The 18,090-nt window shown below is 35.7% G+C and overlaps 2 protein-coding genes across 2 annotated transcripts; both read right to left on the bottom strand.

Annotated features, from left to right (window-relative positions):
- Positions 1-324: 324 nt before the first annotated feature.
- On the bottom strand, positions 325-1,729 carry LOC113232134 (glucose-1-phosphatase-like). The gene has a single exon (XM_026466771.1). The coding sequence runs from the start codon at positions 1,727-1,729 to the stop codon at positions 485-487; it is 1,245 nt and encodes a 414-aa protein (XP_026322556.1). The 3' UTR covers positions 325-484.
- A 9,751-nt stretch (positions 1,730-11,480) lies between these two features.
- On the bottom strand, positions 11,481-12,215 carry LOC113232133 (glucose-1-phosphatase-like). The gene has a single exon (XM_026466770.1). It carries the CDS (start codon positions 12,213-12,215, stop codon positions 11,481-11,483), a length of 735 nt encoding a protein of 244 aa, XP_026322555.1.
- Between the last annotated feature and the right edge of the window lie 5,875 nt (positions 12,216-18,090).

The following is an 18,090-nucleotide window of genomic DNA, read 5'->3' as shown; positions in this document are numbered from 1 at the left end:
CCACCGTTTTCATTATTCGATAATACCTTATTCTTCAAAATTTTATCAATTTTACTTGGTTTTATATTACGGATATAAGTGCGTTGAAAGCGTAGATACGAGGTAACTATGATTTTTTTTTAATTTAGAAAATATTGTAAAATCGTGCTTTGGAAACAACAACATTTTAGATAATATGATGAAGAATAATACACATTTTTTCCTCTGCCAGTATTTTTTTTAAACAGAACTTGCTTAAAACTCTTTAAAGTAAAGCGTAATTCGGTATTCAACGCCTTAATAAATATCCAACTTATTTAGCTGACAACATTTTAAAAGCATGGTCGTACATTTATTCGGGTAGATATTAACATATCAAGTTCTTAGGTTTTCGCGATTGTTCAACTGAAACTATTTTTTTAATCAACTTCAAAAAAAGAAGGATTTTTTGAACAGTGCTCGTTCAGATGTTATTTTTGATGCTGACTGTACATTAACTGTAGAACTACAAGGTATGCAAAAACTTAACAAAATCATCCCACAAACAATAGCCTTTGTCATCAATTTTACAGTTATGTAACTCCAATGTGACAAACTGAGGTGGATTCCATAAACTCAACTCAATACCGGATCTTAACTGTTTAGTAGATTGATATACGTAACTTATTTTTAATAAATCTTTCTTCTTCACCTCATCGAACCATTTTTGAAATACAATTTTACCACTAACTGGTGCCAATTCATATTGTTCCGGTAAAAAATATGGTTTGAAACTCATACTGTTAATCAAAGTGTAAATATTAGCATCGTGGCCCATTAATAAGGTAACTTTAGTTGAATTATCGTTGAGAAATATGTTCCTAAAGTAATTTAATAATGGTAACGATAAATCTTTTGCAATTAAAGTTGTGTTAAAGATCACATTGTGATATTTGCGACTTAGATTTATTATGTCTTGCCATTTTGACTCTGTCATTTGACCCCACGCTACATTGTTAAAAGGAAAACCTTCATAGTTTTCCATAATAAAAGCGTCTATAGCTGAATTACAAATTTTTAGCGGTCCCTTTATATTAGGCTTGAATCCTACTTGAACGTCAATTATTTTGTTCAAGTCTGTGATTAAATTACATTCATTGTCTATTAAACAAAGTTGAGATAGTTTATAATCTAAAATATGTGACATATCTTCAAATGATTTGTTCAAATTTAATGGTCTTAATTGTTCATACATTTGTTCTAAGGCAAGTTTCTGAAAACTTAAAGATGAGTTATGTATTGCTACATTGAATACAGGATCAATACCATTGTGATCTTTTTGGTGTATTGTTATGTTACATCCAGAAAAGGCTTTATTGACAAAAGCTTTTGCTGACTCTATGGTTCTTTGTTTAACATTTGCATAGATAAAAATTTCTTCTTCTTTCGGACAATAATCTGGCAACAGGTTTTCTTTATTCAGCAACTCGGAAAAATACTTTCCCATATAACCTTCTAGTAAAATTCCTTTTTCTGTTAAATAACCAGGTTTTTTATTCCAGTCTGGCCACTTTTTTGGTGTCATTTGATCTAGATCTTTGGCTAAAGGTGTTCTGACACCATGTCGACTTAATATAAACACTTGTTTTAATGTAATATTATTATAGTCACTGGTTGACCCATATACAAACACGTAGACTGAAATGCCTATATAAGTTAATATAAAACCTATGTTGAATATGGTTTTCACTGTACTGTACACTACACTCATATTTTTTTAGCAAAATCACTATATAAAAATAACTTGTTTCAAAGACTGAACAAATACGTGCTTTCGTCACAGTGTAAAAAAAATAGTGTTTGTTTGGCACAGTCCATTTCGACATACAGTCACGTGGTTGTATGATAGGTATATAAGCATAAATAATTACTCAATCTTAATAAATTATGAAAGTAAGTGGTATAAGTATAAGCATACATAACCTAAAAGTGTACTAGTTAAAAGACTTTATCAAAAGAATTCAGCTCATTATTATTCTGACTAGATTTATAGATTAGGATCACTTTATTGTTATTGGAAATTAATATTTTAAGCCACGTTTTCTAAATTTGAAATGTAAACATAAGAACCACCAAGGACGCATTTCAAAGATGTCAATTTGACAACCAAAGATGTGTTTACAACGAACGTTAAATTATGAATGCTGTAATTTTAATTACAAACTCACAGGACATTGGCGAAATCGCCATTTTTTTGTATAATTTTTATAATAATACTAAACTACCGTACATAGTTATTTTTACTTGACATTGGCAAAATCATTGATTATTTCGATGGGGCCATAATATTTAAAAGAAGAAGATCATAATAATTAATTAGCACATCGACGTAATTATTTAAAATGATAGTAAAACATCATAATATTAACTAAAAACCAATATTATTATTAATTCCCAGTTTAAGACGGATTGATTCTACTATTAATAAGGAAAATGATAAAATGTTTCCAGTTCTTGGTATGAACTAAGTATTTAGAATATTTTATTAACACTTCTAAGAAATTAAGATATTTAATTAAAACTTCTATCATAGAAAACCTAATAAAAAAATTAAAGCACGCGGTTAAAAACTGCGTACGGTCTTTTCTTGCAAACTAGATTCGTGAACACACCTTATTTAAAGCCGTGTTTGCATGAATAAACGGAGCGGAAGCGAATAGCGGACGGAACGAAAAAAAATGTAATGATGATCTATCTATTGCTATCTAAAATAACGTTCTAATGTGCTATTAAAATATAATCATTATTTTTTTTTATGTCTTGTAAGAAATAATAAAAGTAAGTATTACAACTTGTTTCTTAAAGGATTTAAATTTCACCAATGACTACCTCGGTGGCATAGCGGTTTGCACTGTGTTCAAACCGTTATTCCACCGAGGCTAGGCGAGGATGCAACCGTCCAAATTGATTTTGTACATCTTGTACAGAATCAATTTGGAAAATGAACCTTTTTGAAACTGGTTCTGCAGCTTGATTTTGATTACTTCTCCCGATCGGAAACTGTGTCTTTTCCGAATTGAGGCGCGTAGTTGCGATTCACAACTGGCCGATTGGAAACTTTTGACATTTCTAATCGGAACAGTAGTTGATTTAACTCACAAATTCGAAAGATATAGTAAGAATCAGGTTAATCGTCTCGCTCAGAAATCCATTTGATTTCGGGACTACCCAATCGGGTCGATTCTGATTTGAATCCAAACCAGCGTCCTGATTTTTCTGAGTAGTGCCTATGAATGTAGATGCAAGTGTACTTATTGGAATCATACAGGATATATAACTCTAGTATGCGATGGAATTGCACTATTTATTTCTTCTTCCACCTACCACCCTTAATGGCGTGGGTACATTTACGTGGCGAAGGCTATGGAGTGGAATTTACTACCTGCAGCTTATTCCCTGAACGTTATAACTAAGGCCCTTTCCAAAGCGAGAGTGAACAGGCATGCACACCTAAATAAGGTTTGCATGCTCCATTATCGGCCTCATCGTCACTTTCCATCAGGTTAGATTGAGGTCATATGCGCACGTATATTTTTACATATAAAAAAAAAATTTGGAGTGATCGTCTAGAAAAAAAACTAGATTTTTTATACCCCTGTGGCGGCTTTAGACGTCGCCTATTATTATAGGCTCACTGTGGGATTCTCTTTGGACGAGAGTCGCCATAGAGAGTGTTACACTTGCCAAAGATTTTAGATAGTGTTTTAGTTTGGTTGATTGTCACTTAAGTCAGAGCTATCAAATTGTTCGGAATTGTTTGGTACAATTATGAAATATTACAATCTATGAAGTTCACGAGGCCGTTTCATTACTCGAATGACAAATTCCCCAAATCCTTATAGTTTACTTTTTCAAGTAGGAGAATCAAATAGGTACGTTAAAACATTATACGATTTAAAAGGGCTTATGCAGAATGTATCAAATCCTCATCATCATCCACAGCCTGATTTCACCCACTGCTGGGTATAGGCCTCCCGCAGTTTGAGCTATCCATCACGGTCCTGTTCTAGCCGCATCCATTGACGACCCGCGATGCGTACTATGTCGTCGACCCACCTTGCGACAGGGCAAAAGAAGCTGATTGACTGATTGGCGAATCAGTCGATGTCTTGCTCCACATGTGTCCCGTCCTACGCCATATATCAAAAAGGCTAGCAAATTAATTTATACGAATCGCGCTATTTTGATCGTAATGTTTTCATACTAGGAAACCAAATTCCTGCTAATTTTTTGCTTCATGTTTTTGTCATCACGATCAGTAGGGCTAGCACGACAGGGCGCGACTAGCGAGAGAGCGACGTAAAGCGTGAGATCTCTGTGCGAGAATAGGATTATCTCGCGCGTTATGTCGCTCTCGCGGAAGTCGCGCCCTGTGGTGCTAGCCCAACAGCAAAAGTTATGTCCAATATAATGCGAAATTAAACCTTAAATGGAGGCCACAAAAGCAAAATTTTTCATTTGATTAAGACGTCTTATAGTTTGTTTGTAATAAGGAAACAAAAAACAAACAATAGATTACATTTTTGCAAATTTCGTTATTGACTTGTGAATAATGAATGGAATATAATTATATTTTCCCATACAATTAATTGGAATTGCTCATTCCCTTGAAAATCTTTCCTATATCGTTTATATTATAATAAATTATTATATAATAAATAATAATGAGAACTTAATAAAAATTGTAAGCAAAAAGAATATTTATAAAGCTATTTATAAAATTATAATACTTGTCATCAAACAGGTAAAGCATAGGTAGGCAACATCACATACGTTCATCGAACATACTACATACATTGCTCTGATGCCAAAGTTAAGGCACTTTGATTTTGAAATTGAAATTTGTAGTACCGTCGTTGTTAAAAGAAGAAGAAACGTTATTTCAGCATTGGTCCGGCTGGGGATCAAACCCAGGACCTCAGAGATGGCAAGACCATGAAAGCCGATATACAAGCCACTCGACCACGAAGGTAGTCAAACAGATTCAAATAAAAAGAAGTCTACAATCACAGTAATTATTTAATTACTGCGTTATAAATGCAAAACTGTTTTGAGCCTCATTATACATTTTTGTATGACATCCTGACCTGAATCAATCTGTACAATAACAAGTCCAGACCAGTCTGACCATCAATCTGACCAACGGGAAATACTGTTATTTTAGGTCTCGCTCTGGTGAAAAGTAATTTAAGGAAATATATTGCAAAATAAATTGACATACTCTACAATTTCCCGAAATGCAACCGTGCGAGGTCGCAAATAATTTATCAAATTAATCTCAGAATAAAATCTGTACATTTATAATTAACTTTAAACTGCCTCCGTGGCCGAAAGGTTACCATGCCGGACTGCCACACAGAGGTCCCAGCTTCGATTCCCGGGCCGGGAGAAATATTTGTATGGCCTACTTTTATTTCTCTTGTGAGTTTGGGTGTAATTTGTGGTTGTCTATGTGTGTGTCCATAGCACCCGCGACACAGGGTTTCCCTAGTTGAAAAAAATGTTGATTGTTGAAAAAAAAAAAAAAAAAACTTCTGATTTAAACACCTTTAGGAATAAGGAACAAATTTAATACTTATGAAATTTAAAAGATGTTTTAGTGAACGGGCTATAGAGCTTCTAGAAAATGTTCAAAAGGACAGTAGCCTCTATTATCAATGGTACAATTTTGCATTTCCAAAATAACAATACGTGGTGGATTCTCCTTTGTAATTCTGGCGCCACTTCTTATCTGATCCGATGTTAAGTAAACGAATTTTATTTTCAAAAAATAACGTTCACTTTGTTCGTCTAGCCACTTTTCAAAAACAATCTTTCCACCTATTGGTGATTTTTCATTTTGATTATCTAAATCATAAGGATTGATAGCCATAGATGCCAGAATAGTGTTTATATTAGAATCATGGCCAACTAATAATGTAAATTTATGCTTCTCATCTAAGAATTCCTGTTTTATATAGTTTAGCAATGGTTTTGCAACGTGTCTGGCAAATTGTGTATAATTGAAGCGTACGTTTTGGTTTTCTTGTACAACTTTCCCTAGAATTTTCCAGTCATTTTGGTGCATTTCACCCCAACCGATTTTGTTCAATTCTACTCCATCATAATATGCCATTAGAAATCCATCAACTACTTCACTTGCCATTTTTAAAGCGCCAACAATTACCGGTTCTTTTTCATATTTTAAACTTACAACGCTCGGCAATTTTGTTAAATCACATTTGCCTTCATCTTTACACAAATTGGAGCTTTTAAAATCCAAAATAGTGTTCAATCTAACATAAGCATCTTCAAGTTTTATTGAATTAAGTCGTTCTTTCATTTCTTTAAGAATATCTACGAAATTTACGAAATTTTCGGAACTATTTAGTAGAGGCTTGTGAAAAAATGGTTGAAACATAGGATCCATGGTAACATTTCCCATGAAATTTATAGTTATATTACACTGTTTAAAAGCACTTCTAATGAAATGCTCAGCTGTTTTTCTGGTTCTTTGAGGAGCATTTGCATAAACGTGGATTGATGTATCATTTGGACATTCAGTTGTTAGTAGCTTTTCTTTTAACAACCAATCAGAGAAATATTCTCCTAAGTACTCTTCCAATAAACACCCTTTGGTAGTCAAAAATCCCAGTTCTGTATTCCATTTGGTCCATTCCTTTTGTGTATACTGTGACAAATTTCTCAGAGGTGATCTTATGTTATGTCTTCCGACGATTACCACTTGTTTTAATTGATCCCCGGTAACACTATACAACATTAGAAGTATTAAATATATAAACTTGAATGCCATTCTTGACAGTTAAATTTTTTGATTCAATATTTTTCGTATTTATTTAGGATACATTTTGCAAAGTCAATTCTCCATTGTTCGTTATGCGTAAATAACAGAGAATAATTATTTTCGTTCGTTTCGTTCACTGATCGCACCTGAAAGTAATGTTTTAAAAATGAATTTAGAAAAATTTTATCATAAAAAAAAACAAAATTTCCCGCTACCATGCTACCACCCGAACATTAAAAACTTACTGGTTTTTATTAAATGCCATTTTTGTTTTTGTAATGTCAAACGAAAATTCGTTTTTCAATAATCATTAATCCAGAAATATGTTCTCCATTATTCGTTAATGTTTAGCTTCATTTTCGACTAACAGAATTCCATTTATGTTTTTTTCTTTTTGGTTTCTAAAAAAATACATATCAATTAGGAAAGACCTAGACGCACGGCAGTGTGTCAGGCAACGTTCAGAAAACAAAAGCTGAAAATGTATGCGGTTGAAAGTAATCTCCTTTGACCCCTTTTTGAACTCTTTTGAATCTCTTTTTGGCACTACCGCGATAAGTTGTTTGTTCTTTTTTAAATTAGTCAATTTTTGTTTACGTTTCGCTTTGCATAGACAAAATGAATAAGTAGTCCACTAGCGAACTGCGTTATGTGCGTGGATAAAAAAGCTATAAACTAAAAAACAATTATTGTTCCGAAAACGGGAATTTAAATGGTACTTTTTTAATTATCTGAAAATTGTGATAAAAAAGAGACGAAGAAACGAAATCACAGTATTAAACTTTTTAATTTATTTCCATAAAAAATTAAACAGAAAGTTTTGCAACAGTAATAACAAAATAACTAGTTTTGTAATTGTTCAGAATGAACGTAGCTAGTTTTGCAACAACACAATGCTAACAGGGCTAGTTTTGTTACAATAATAGTAAAAAATACAACTTGAATCTAGTTTTAATTTTCCTCTAAACTCTTATATCCACTTCGTCAACCATCAATGTATCTGTCATTTCTTCTTCTTCGGTTACATCCATTGCCTTACAATTATATGGACGTCGGGTCCGCGCTAAAAAGTGTCCGCACTTTTAAGGCGCTAAAATCGTATACAGAGCGCGACACTCCGCTTTAGTCTTCATTTGTTCTACTGACAGCGCGATACTGCGATTCAATTTCAATTTCGAATAGGTTGACTTGGGACATTTTTTTCGTGGTTTTTGTATTAGACCCGTCGTCCATTTATTTGTAAGTCAATGGTTACATCTGATTGTTTTTGCCCTTTAATATAAGTATACAGTTCAAGAATTTCGTATGTAAACCAATCTTCTCCGAAATATTTGACGATCAAATTTTTGATAAATGAACACGAGGGACCTCTCGGATGACAAAAAAATAAATACCAAACAAAATGTCACATAGGGCTGTTTGCAAGTGGACTACTCAATCGCGTACGAAAAAAGTAAAATGTTTAAAAATGAGCAACAATTTTTTATACACTTACGTCCTTTTATAACTAACATAATAAGTGCGTTTCCTGTTTACACATTTTTAGAATAAGAATATAAAATTCATATTGAAAAAGTAGCCTTAGCCGTCTTTTACTTCATGCTTAGGTAAATTACTTTTCAGCCGCCTCTCGTAGCATAATGCAGGTAACAGAAGCATTTCCCGAGACTCGTGAGAATTTAGCGGAAGACATTCTGTTCTGATGCAAAAGAGCTGGGGGCCTACCACCACCTCTTAAAACAATACTACTTTAACCTTACATTGACTTTTTGTACTATAACACGCTTTAAGTAAGCTTATTTGTAATGTTAAAATAATGCTGTTTTATTGGCAGCTTTGTGACTATTCATTCACTTCGTTCGTACTATGACGGGACTTTAACATTAACCCTTCAGCCAACGGAATTTCAACTGTCAATTAATGACGGTTCATATTTCACACCCCGCGCAAATTTGTACAGAAATCCCATGAAAATGCCAAAAATTATGTTGCCGGTATTTGAGCTTGATAGCAATAAAACTACTACGAATTTAACAAAACCAATTATGTAAATAGCTTTATCATTCCTTAAATAACACAAAATATAGTAGTTATTACATAAAATATTGCATTTACCTTGATAAAATAAAGATTTCACAACGCACTGTTACCACAATGTTACTTCTCGCGAAGTTTTACCACAGATTCGAACAGCTTTTTCTCCGTATTTTTTAAATGAACGAATGTTTTTTGGCTATGCAATGAACGAAACAAGGAACAGAATATACCTCATCCTTATCCCGCCCTCCCCTTTCCTGCTCCGAAGCACGAGTGCTGGTCGCCGTACCCTTTCACGACTTGCCGTAGGTATTCCAACGCGAACTAAAAAGTTTGGTGGCACCACACTCGACAAATGGACCTCCCTTTCAGTGGCTGCAGGCATGCAGGGTTGTGGTGGCTAGGGCAGTTTGTATCAACACCGCACTGGGTTCCTTCTCGTTTGGATTCCACTTTCCATTTAACATCAAGTAGAGAGATGGCATCTGCCTGTCACGTATAAAAGAAAGAAAAGAATTTGTAGGGAGCCAAGACGCACGTTACGGCAAAGAACCCCGAGCAAGTACCGTGCACAGGGTCAAGAACACGTCAAGTTTGACACTTGAGACCTTAATTTAACTCTATGCCGCTTACGACAAGAACGGTACAAAGTACAAAATGTCAAGCTTGATGTGCTCTTGATTGTACGCCTCCTTATATTAGGTTCGAATGCCGAGAGGCACGAAGAACCATGGAGAACGAACCACATATATCTTCTTTGGCCAGCAGATTAAGCTCTGCTGCATACGCAGTCCGTAGAATACGTGAGCTTACCGATGTTGCTACTGCTAGACTAGTTTACTTTAGTTCCTTCCATAGTATAATATCCTACGGGATTCTCATGTGGGGTAAAGCGGCAGTTATACAAACCATATTTGTGTTGCAAAAACGAGCGATTCGTTCTGTGTACCGTTTTCTTTCTCCTTCTCGGGTTTCTCTCGGAGAAAAGTTTAAGGAGTTAGTTATCAAAACTTTTATACCATGATATACCAGTATCAAAGTTTTGATACCAGTGTATCATGACTGTGGCATCATAGTACATTTATTCAAATATTTTGTCTGCCCGTAAAAACATGCATAATTTCGTTAAGAATCCGTAAATCCAAAACCTTAGAACTAAGTCCAAACTCATGGTACCACGATTTCGTTTGACTAAAGTATACGGTTCTTTTAGTGCGAATTAGGTACGTTTTTACAATAAGATTCTGGAGCATATACTGTATTAAGATAACCATTTCTTAAGTTTAAAACTTACATTTTATGTATTTTAATTGAAAAATTATATTACAAAATTGTAATATAATTGAGTTATAACATGGTCGAGTTGCGGATACCAGCTAGAGGTGGGTGATAAATAACGTCACGATGAAAAAATCACGATGATAATCCGCCAAACAGTATCACCGTGACTCGTTCCGAAGGAACGACGTTCCAAAATCACATAGGTGTTCCTTCGTTCCAATAGCTTTCCTTGTCACTCACATCACGACATACGTAATTGATACAATGCGCGATCTCCGTTCCGTGGTGACTGAGCGCGCCACTCGTTGTAGTTCTCTTCAAATCGGGCCATTTCGGCGATGGGAGTGAATGAAATAGGATGACTTTCTTTGCTCACTCACAAGGGTCGTAGGTGCTTATTACTACTAGAAAGGGCGGACGAAAAAAATCTGCAGCAGTTACTATAAACCTATTTATGAACAAAGTAAAATATTTTTGTATATTTGTAGTATTATAGGAAGAGTTGGTATTTTATATTTATGTATAATCTACTTTGTGTATTAGTAGAATATAAATAATATATATATTAATATACATAGTAGAATATAAAAAATAGTAGAAATATAATTACATTACACTTTATTGCTATTTTTAACAATCCAAAGATTCGCATTAAATAAGTAACAAACAAAATTACATTAAATACAAAATCAACTTTTTGAATGGAATTGGAACTTATTATAAAGGGAGTAAAAACTTATATCATTGTATAAAAAACGGCTATAAGTATTAGAAAGTAGCCGCTGACTAAAACTGTATATCGTGATGTAAGTTATAGGCGTGACAAGGTCACGGAAGTAACAGTCATGACAAAATCACGATGATTTATCACTGTGATTTTTTTGGAACCGGAACGACAGTCACGATACGAATCACGAGGCGATAGAAATGTAACGCTATTCCCCATGTCTAATACCAGCCCGTTGCACCAAGTACCAAGTATTACAAAATTGTAGACTACGTGTTAGATAAAGATGTATGGAATTTAAGTTTATTTGAAAACAGCAATGCCTAAAGTGTCTTGCTCGTTCTTCTCAGGGAAGTCGGCAAAGTGAACGAGTAGCTTAAAAAAATGACGTTTTCAAGTGTAAAAATTTTACCTTTGGAATAAATGATTATTAGACTTTCACAATCGTAAGGTGGTGGGTTTATGTGCTCAATTCCAAAAAAACTGAGGTAAAAAATGTCAATTAAAAATAATTCGTCACGTATTCTTTTATATGGACATTCTTTGCTTAGGTATAATTTAATAAAACAATTTAAACTAAATTAAAGGTGGAATTCTGTAACAAATATAAAACTTGTGGTTTTACTAAAGTATTTAGGTAGGAACATTCAACAAAACATTTTCTACAATTTTCATAAACTGTGCAAATGTACAGTGGCCTTGTTCATTAACTATAGCATCTTGTAACTCCAAATTAGTTTCACGTACTGGATTATCCTCTGATATTCTGGCCCCATTTCTAATCTGTTCAGTCGATAAATAAACATATTTAATTTTCAAGTAGTAATCCACACCATTGTACCACTTTTCGAATATAACTTTACCCCCTATAGGAGACATTTCAGGCTGATCTTCTAAATTATAAGGTTTGACGCCTAAAGATGCCAAAATTGACATTATATTCGAATCGTCACCAACCAGAACGCTGACATTAATTTGGCTCACCTTGAATATATAATCAATGTACCCTAATAAAGGTTTTGCCATATGTTTGGCGACTTCAGGACAACCGAAACGCAGTTTTTGGTCCGCTTTTGTCATTTCCATTAGTACTGGCCAGTCTTCTGGCTGTATTTGTCCCCATCCAATCTTCGACATTGACACTCCGTCATAATAGGCCATTAGAAGTCCATCCACAACTTCGTAGCCAACTTTGAAGGGTCCAAAAATAGTTGGCTCTTGTCCGACATTCACGCTAATATTATTCTCTCCTGTCGTTAAATCACATATATTATTAAGTATGCACAAATCCGAGTTCTCAATATCCAGTATCGAATTTAATTTGGTGTAAACGTCTGTAAGATTAAACTCGTTTAATTTATCTTGCATTACTTCAAGTGCCGTAGTTTGAAAATCCTGTGTATCATTTAGTACGATTGTTACAAAAAGTGGAATATCATCATTAGATAGCAAGTGAATTGTTATATTACACTTTTTAAAAGCAGTTCTAGCGAAGTGTTTAGCTGATTTTCTAGTTCTATGCTCAGAGTTTGCAAATATATGAACTGCATTATCGTTTGGACATTCATTCGTAAGCAAGTTTTCTTTTGTCCAATAATCAGAAAAGTATTCACCCAAATACTCTTCTAACAAAGCCCCTTTAGTGGTTAGGGCACCAGGTACTTCAGCCCATTTGAGCCATTCTTTTGAACTATAAACATCCAAATTCACTAAAGGCGTTCTTACATTATGCCTACCTAACACTATCACTTGTTTCAACTGGTCATCTGCTAGACAATGTACAAATACTATAATTAAGAAAAAAATCTTTGACTGCATTTTTTTTCACGATAACTACTTTAACAAATGTTTCTTTAACGATAATAACGATATGCTACGGGACCAGCGCTTGACTAAATGTTAAAGAAATAAAGAAATTTATCGCGTTATTTATATTTTATGTAATTTTAATCTTGATAAATTAATACAAATACGGCATATTTAGCGAAGCACAGTTTTAGGTTTTCTAAAATTGTGCAGTATTCTTTTCAGAATACTGGACGGTTATATTATTTTTTTTATTTTAGATTTAGTTTCAATAGTCTAGTTTCTAATACAGGATTTTCAAGTAGTTTTAGAGCTTTACAAGCTCCTTGTGAAAGAATTCGTCCAGGGAAGTACTGCCACCTTACCTATTTCTGCCGCCAGTAATGTTAGCATTACTGCGTTCCAGTTTTGAAGGGCAAGGGTGCTGGTGAAATTACAGGCACATGGGACTTGTCAACTTATGTCTCAAGGTGATGGGCGCAGTGGCAGTGCCCCTCAGATCTTTGCGATTTAAAGCTCTGAGTGGCACTGCAGCTGTTGTGGAGAAGCGTGTAGCTTACCATCAGGCGCATGACTTATTCGTCCCGCCACTTGATATTATAAAAACCAAGTGCTTCACAACGTCATGAAAGTATCCATTTGTCTTCTCAAACTAACCGCGTAAAGTTGCGCATGCGACTGCTTATGTTCGGCGCAAGGGTAAGACAACTGGAAGGTTAAGGATTCATTTTATTAATTTAAAATTTGCATCAAACTTTTTTAATTTGGATTTTTAATTTTTTACTTTTTTAACTTTTTAAAGGCTTTGGAAATATGATGTTAAAAGATGCTAATTTATTTGTTATATAACATATTTTCATTTTTATTCTACTAAATGTGCTGGTGTGTGTACTATTTGTCTAATAAAAAAATGTTCAAGTACAAAACAATGAATATCGTAAATTTGGCTATAATTTTTGTGGTTACTTTCATGTCGTGAGTTAATGATTTAGAAATAAATATTTTATGGACTAGCTGGTAGTAAGTAACTTAATATAACTTAACCTAAACATGTTTCCCTTATGATAGTGGCACTCATGGAAGGAAAAAAACAATGGAAGTGCCTGAACTGACTCCGTGGCCGAACGGTTAACAACTGCCACGCAAAGGTCCCATGTTCGATTCCCGTACCCGGAGAAATATTTGTATGGCCTATATTTATTTCTTTCGTGAGTTTGGGTGTCATTTGTGGTGTTATAAGTGTGTGTCCATGGCACCCGCGACACATGGTTTCCCTAGTGCAGTACTATGTTGAGTGTGTGCGTTATTATTATTATTAAGCCTTGATTACGATCAAAACCGATGTCGCCAAAACTCACACATTCTTAATTTGAACTACACTATAAAGACTTGATGTTGATTGGTCCTAGTTTCAAATTTAAAAAGATATAACAAATTCTGGATTGTTGTTTGTTGATATAGTTTAAACTTTGTCGTGTTGGCATATGGTTGAAAGTTCAATATCATCACTACCTAATATTGCAAGTTACGACGTTTTGACATTATTATTTAAATTTCAATCAATGTGCAGTTAATTAGCAGTTAATTACTGAACGACGACGAATTGGGATTATTAGTTTAGTTCTCCAAAGAAGTGATCATTTCTTGTAACAATAAAAAATGTATCAACGAACAGAAAATTGAACATTTATTAAAATAAGGCTTTGCGATGATATAAAATAACACCACGGATAATATTTTTGGTGGGGCTATCATTTATGCACTCCAAAACGGTACAATACGGCATTTTTAAAGGATTTTAGAGACTGCACGAGAGAATGACACAACCAGACCATACAAAGCGAAAGTGGCGAGCTCAGACAGGTCTGTCGAGACCTATAGTTGATGTTCAAGTGCACATGACGTAAACAGACAACCTGACCGGACATTTGCTAAGTGATGACAATAGACTACTCAGCAGTGCAATGACCGTTCTGAACTAGGCTGCTGAGTAGAGTAGTTAACTTTATGTATACATTTAAAAATAATATTGTTTATAGTCACACACACTTAAATACCGTTTTGTATAAATAGCTTAAGTTTTGTAAATAAAACTCTCTTTGAATTCAGACATCAACGCTGTCTTATTGACAACGGAGCACTCCTGACTACAGCATCCTCTCACTGCGGCGAAGACACCTTTAGCCGTTAGCTTATCTGATCAGTCTTGTGAGTCTGTGAGACTGGCAGTGAGAAAACCAATTCCTAAAGCACCTTTATCCTCCCCCCTTTCCGTCTGTTGCCTTAGGTCGCACGGTGACAGGCTTCCCCTACTATTTATATAATTATATATTCCGTAGCGTATGGTTAGGGCTAGGCTGTTAGGTAGGCAACTAGGGTTGTTAGTGATAGTACAGCTTTCCCTGACCACTCATATATAGCCACCTAGCTACAGCTAGGTAGTTGACTGTATATTTTGTTGGCGCCTCTCACGTTTCACCGCCACATGCGTCAGACGCTAACTAACCACTTCTATTGTTCTGTGGTGATACTTCACATGGCTATTTGTACTTGCGTATTTGATATATTTAGCAATTTTATCTATTCGACAAATACATCAATCACCAAAATTCGCGTTACCATGCGCTGGTTGGTTTCTTGACGCACATGAACAGTGATATTATACTTACTATATTGTAAACAATATGCTCACTGCACATCAAAGGAGTGAAATAGGCAAATAAGCAAGCAAGTCGTTCGCACTATGGTCCTATTGGTTATATTCATTACGCGATTAACACACTGCACCGCGCCCCGCGATGTAGCGCGGAGCTGCGTTTTTTAACGTTGTACTGAAGTACCTCAGTTTGTATGGAGAACACGCGCCGTCGAACACACTGACAACGCTTCTCCGCGGGAGCGCGACACACGCGGTTTTACCGCGGCCCGGTACCGCACGGTATGGCACGCCGTTCCGCACTACTGCCCAGATTTTTAATCAATTTGTGTCTATTCCAGTAATTGTCGTTCGGATTTTCCCTAACAAATAATCAAAGAATACAGTTGACATACGTGTGTAGTTGAAAAATTAATCTTCATATTTTCTTAAATCTTTGTAATGAAGTTGAATGTTATCTTCGGTGTATTTTTATTTGAGTAAACAAAATCGACATAGACAGTATAACTGCAGCGTCCTGAATAAGTTAATAATACAGAATTATTAACCAGTCTTGTCAAAGAAGGATCTCAGCTAGTGTACAATCATTACGGGGCGATCAACTACGAAGCGAGTACTTTAAGTGACGCGGGGCCGCTAGACCGCTGCTCCCACGCAGATTAAACCGCGCGTTAACGCAGGTCTGCGTCCCCGCCACCGCGCGCGTGATTCCGTGTCCCGCGCATCGTCGCGGGACGTGGCGCAGTGTGTTAATCGCCTTATTTTTACTCCTTATTTGGCTCCATGTGTAGACGGTCATATTTGTCAGTGTCTGCATGTTTGTCAATACGTCAAATATTTTTCCAAATAGGTACATCAAACACCTAGGGAATGCAAAAACGCACCATATTTGATATCCGGATTTCGAAGACTGATTTCGCAGCGAATCTGGATTTTTTGGATGTTTTCGGAAATCGAAATGTAATATGAGTTGAATTCTTTGGTGCTACTTCTTGTTGGTGAAAATAGAATGGTGCGATGTACTGTCGAAAGCTTTTGTATAATAGACGAAGGTTAGATAAAGGGGCAGATCATGCTCATGGCTTTTTTCGATGAACATTCGTTAAACGCATGCAGATGGCTGGTGGTGGAGAGGCCGGAGCTGAATCCTGCTTGTTCTTCGAAACTACGCATAGGATTGCCTATCGTGAGACATTCCCACACTGGAAATCAGTCTTCTTAAATAATATAGATATAAATTACTAAACATAAGCCATTAGAATTATTAATACGAAGATCTAAAACTTAGAATAAATTCTTTCGATCCGGCCGGATTCGAACCGAAATCTTCTAGCGAACCGTGAATTGGTATTCAATTATTTTTTTGTGAAATTGCTCCACTAGTTTGTTATAATTATTAATACAATATATAATTGTTTTTCTAAGTATTCGATCTTTTAGAAATAACCTAACATTTTTTTCTCTGAAATAAAAAAGATCATAACCTTGTTTTATCATTTAACCTGCTGAGGATCTGTTGCATAAAACAGAAGAAGAATAAAAATATTAACAAAATTACGGATTATCCGGAATGCATGCTCTACAAACGCCCAATAGCGAATACACGTGCCACTATGATAACTACATTTGGCAAGTTATTTTCAATGTACCTCACAAGTTGGAGTCAATTATAATGTCACTGATTTGATTTTTATGTAAAGAAGGAGGCAATCGAGCAGACGAGCAACTTGATGGGAGGTGGTCATCGTCACCCATGGACATTTGCAACACCAGATGACCTGCCTATGCGTTGCCAGCCTATGAGAGCCCTGTAAGCACGCTTTTTGAAGAACCCCACGTCATAGCGCAAAGGAAATAATTCAGGAGGAAGAAGATTCGAGGAATAAATGAACGAGATGCCCGCGTGGTCTTACAATGCCAGGCATCTATGGGGATGTACTCTACTCCTTTGGCGATGGTAGAAACGAGACGGTGGCACCAGTTCGAAGTTTCTCGGAGCACTCCCCACAATAAAGACGATAGAAGACACGCAGAGAGCCAACGTCTCTGTGGGCTAACGGGCCCAATGATTGGAGTATATTTATTATATTACTACGAAACAATTGGGAATTGGGACGGGAAACATTTCGGATCCAAATCGTGTATAATTGTTTTTTCAAACATACCAACGTCTCGAACTCTTTACAGGTCCCATGGTCACGGCATAGACATAACTGGTTGACAACTTTACCGTCTCAGTCAACCGTGACCATGAGACCTATAAAGGGCCCAAAACGTTGGCTTGTTTAAAAAAATATACGCGATTTGCATCCAAAAAAAATAGTTTCACTGCATACTCAAGAGCAACTATCATTGAGGTCAGTTACTATCTGCGATGGCCCGTGTGGAAGTCCTTGAATCGACTTCGCACTCAAGTAGGGTGCTGCAGAAACAAGATGTATAGGTATATGAGGGTTCAGAGATGCTAGTCCAACACGACGGGACTCCGGTACCCCAACACAGTCCATGCAGCACATGCTCATTTGCTTCTCGTATCCTAAGGGAACCTGTAGTCGGGGAGATCTCTACACAACCATACGTTACGCGACCAAGGTGGCAACATACTAATACTATTCAAAGTCGAATAGTCCTAAAATATAAGAAGTATCGGCACTATAAGAAGAGGATTAGGTATACACAACCCAGTCCGCAAGACGTTTACCTCAAATTATTTGTTTATCCGCTCACGCGATACATGCAGCCGTAGACGCATACCACACCTAGAGGTGCGCGTGATGATTT

This window comes from Hyposmocoma kahamanoa, unplaced genomic scaffold (genome assembly GCF_003589595.1).
Source record: "Hyposmocoma kahamanoa isolate Upper Pololo Valley unplaced genomic scaffold, ASM358959v1 67, whole genome shotgun sequence".
In the NCBI taxonomy this organism is placed as follows: domain Eukaryota; kingdom Metazoa; phylum Arthropoda; class Insecta; order Lepidoptera; family Cosmopterigidae; genus Hyposmocoma; species Hyposmocoma kahamanoa.
This window is presented reverse-complemented; position numbering and strand designations above follow the sequence as displayed.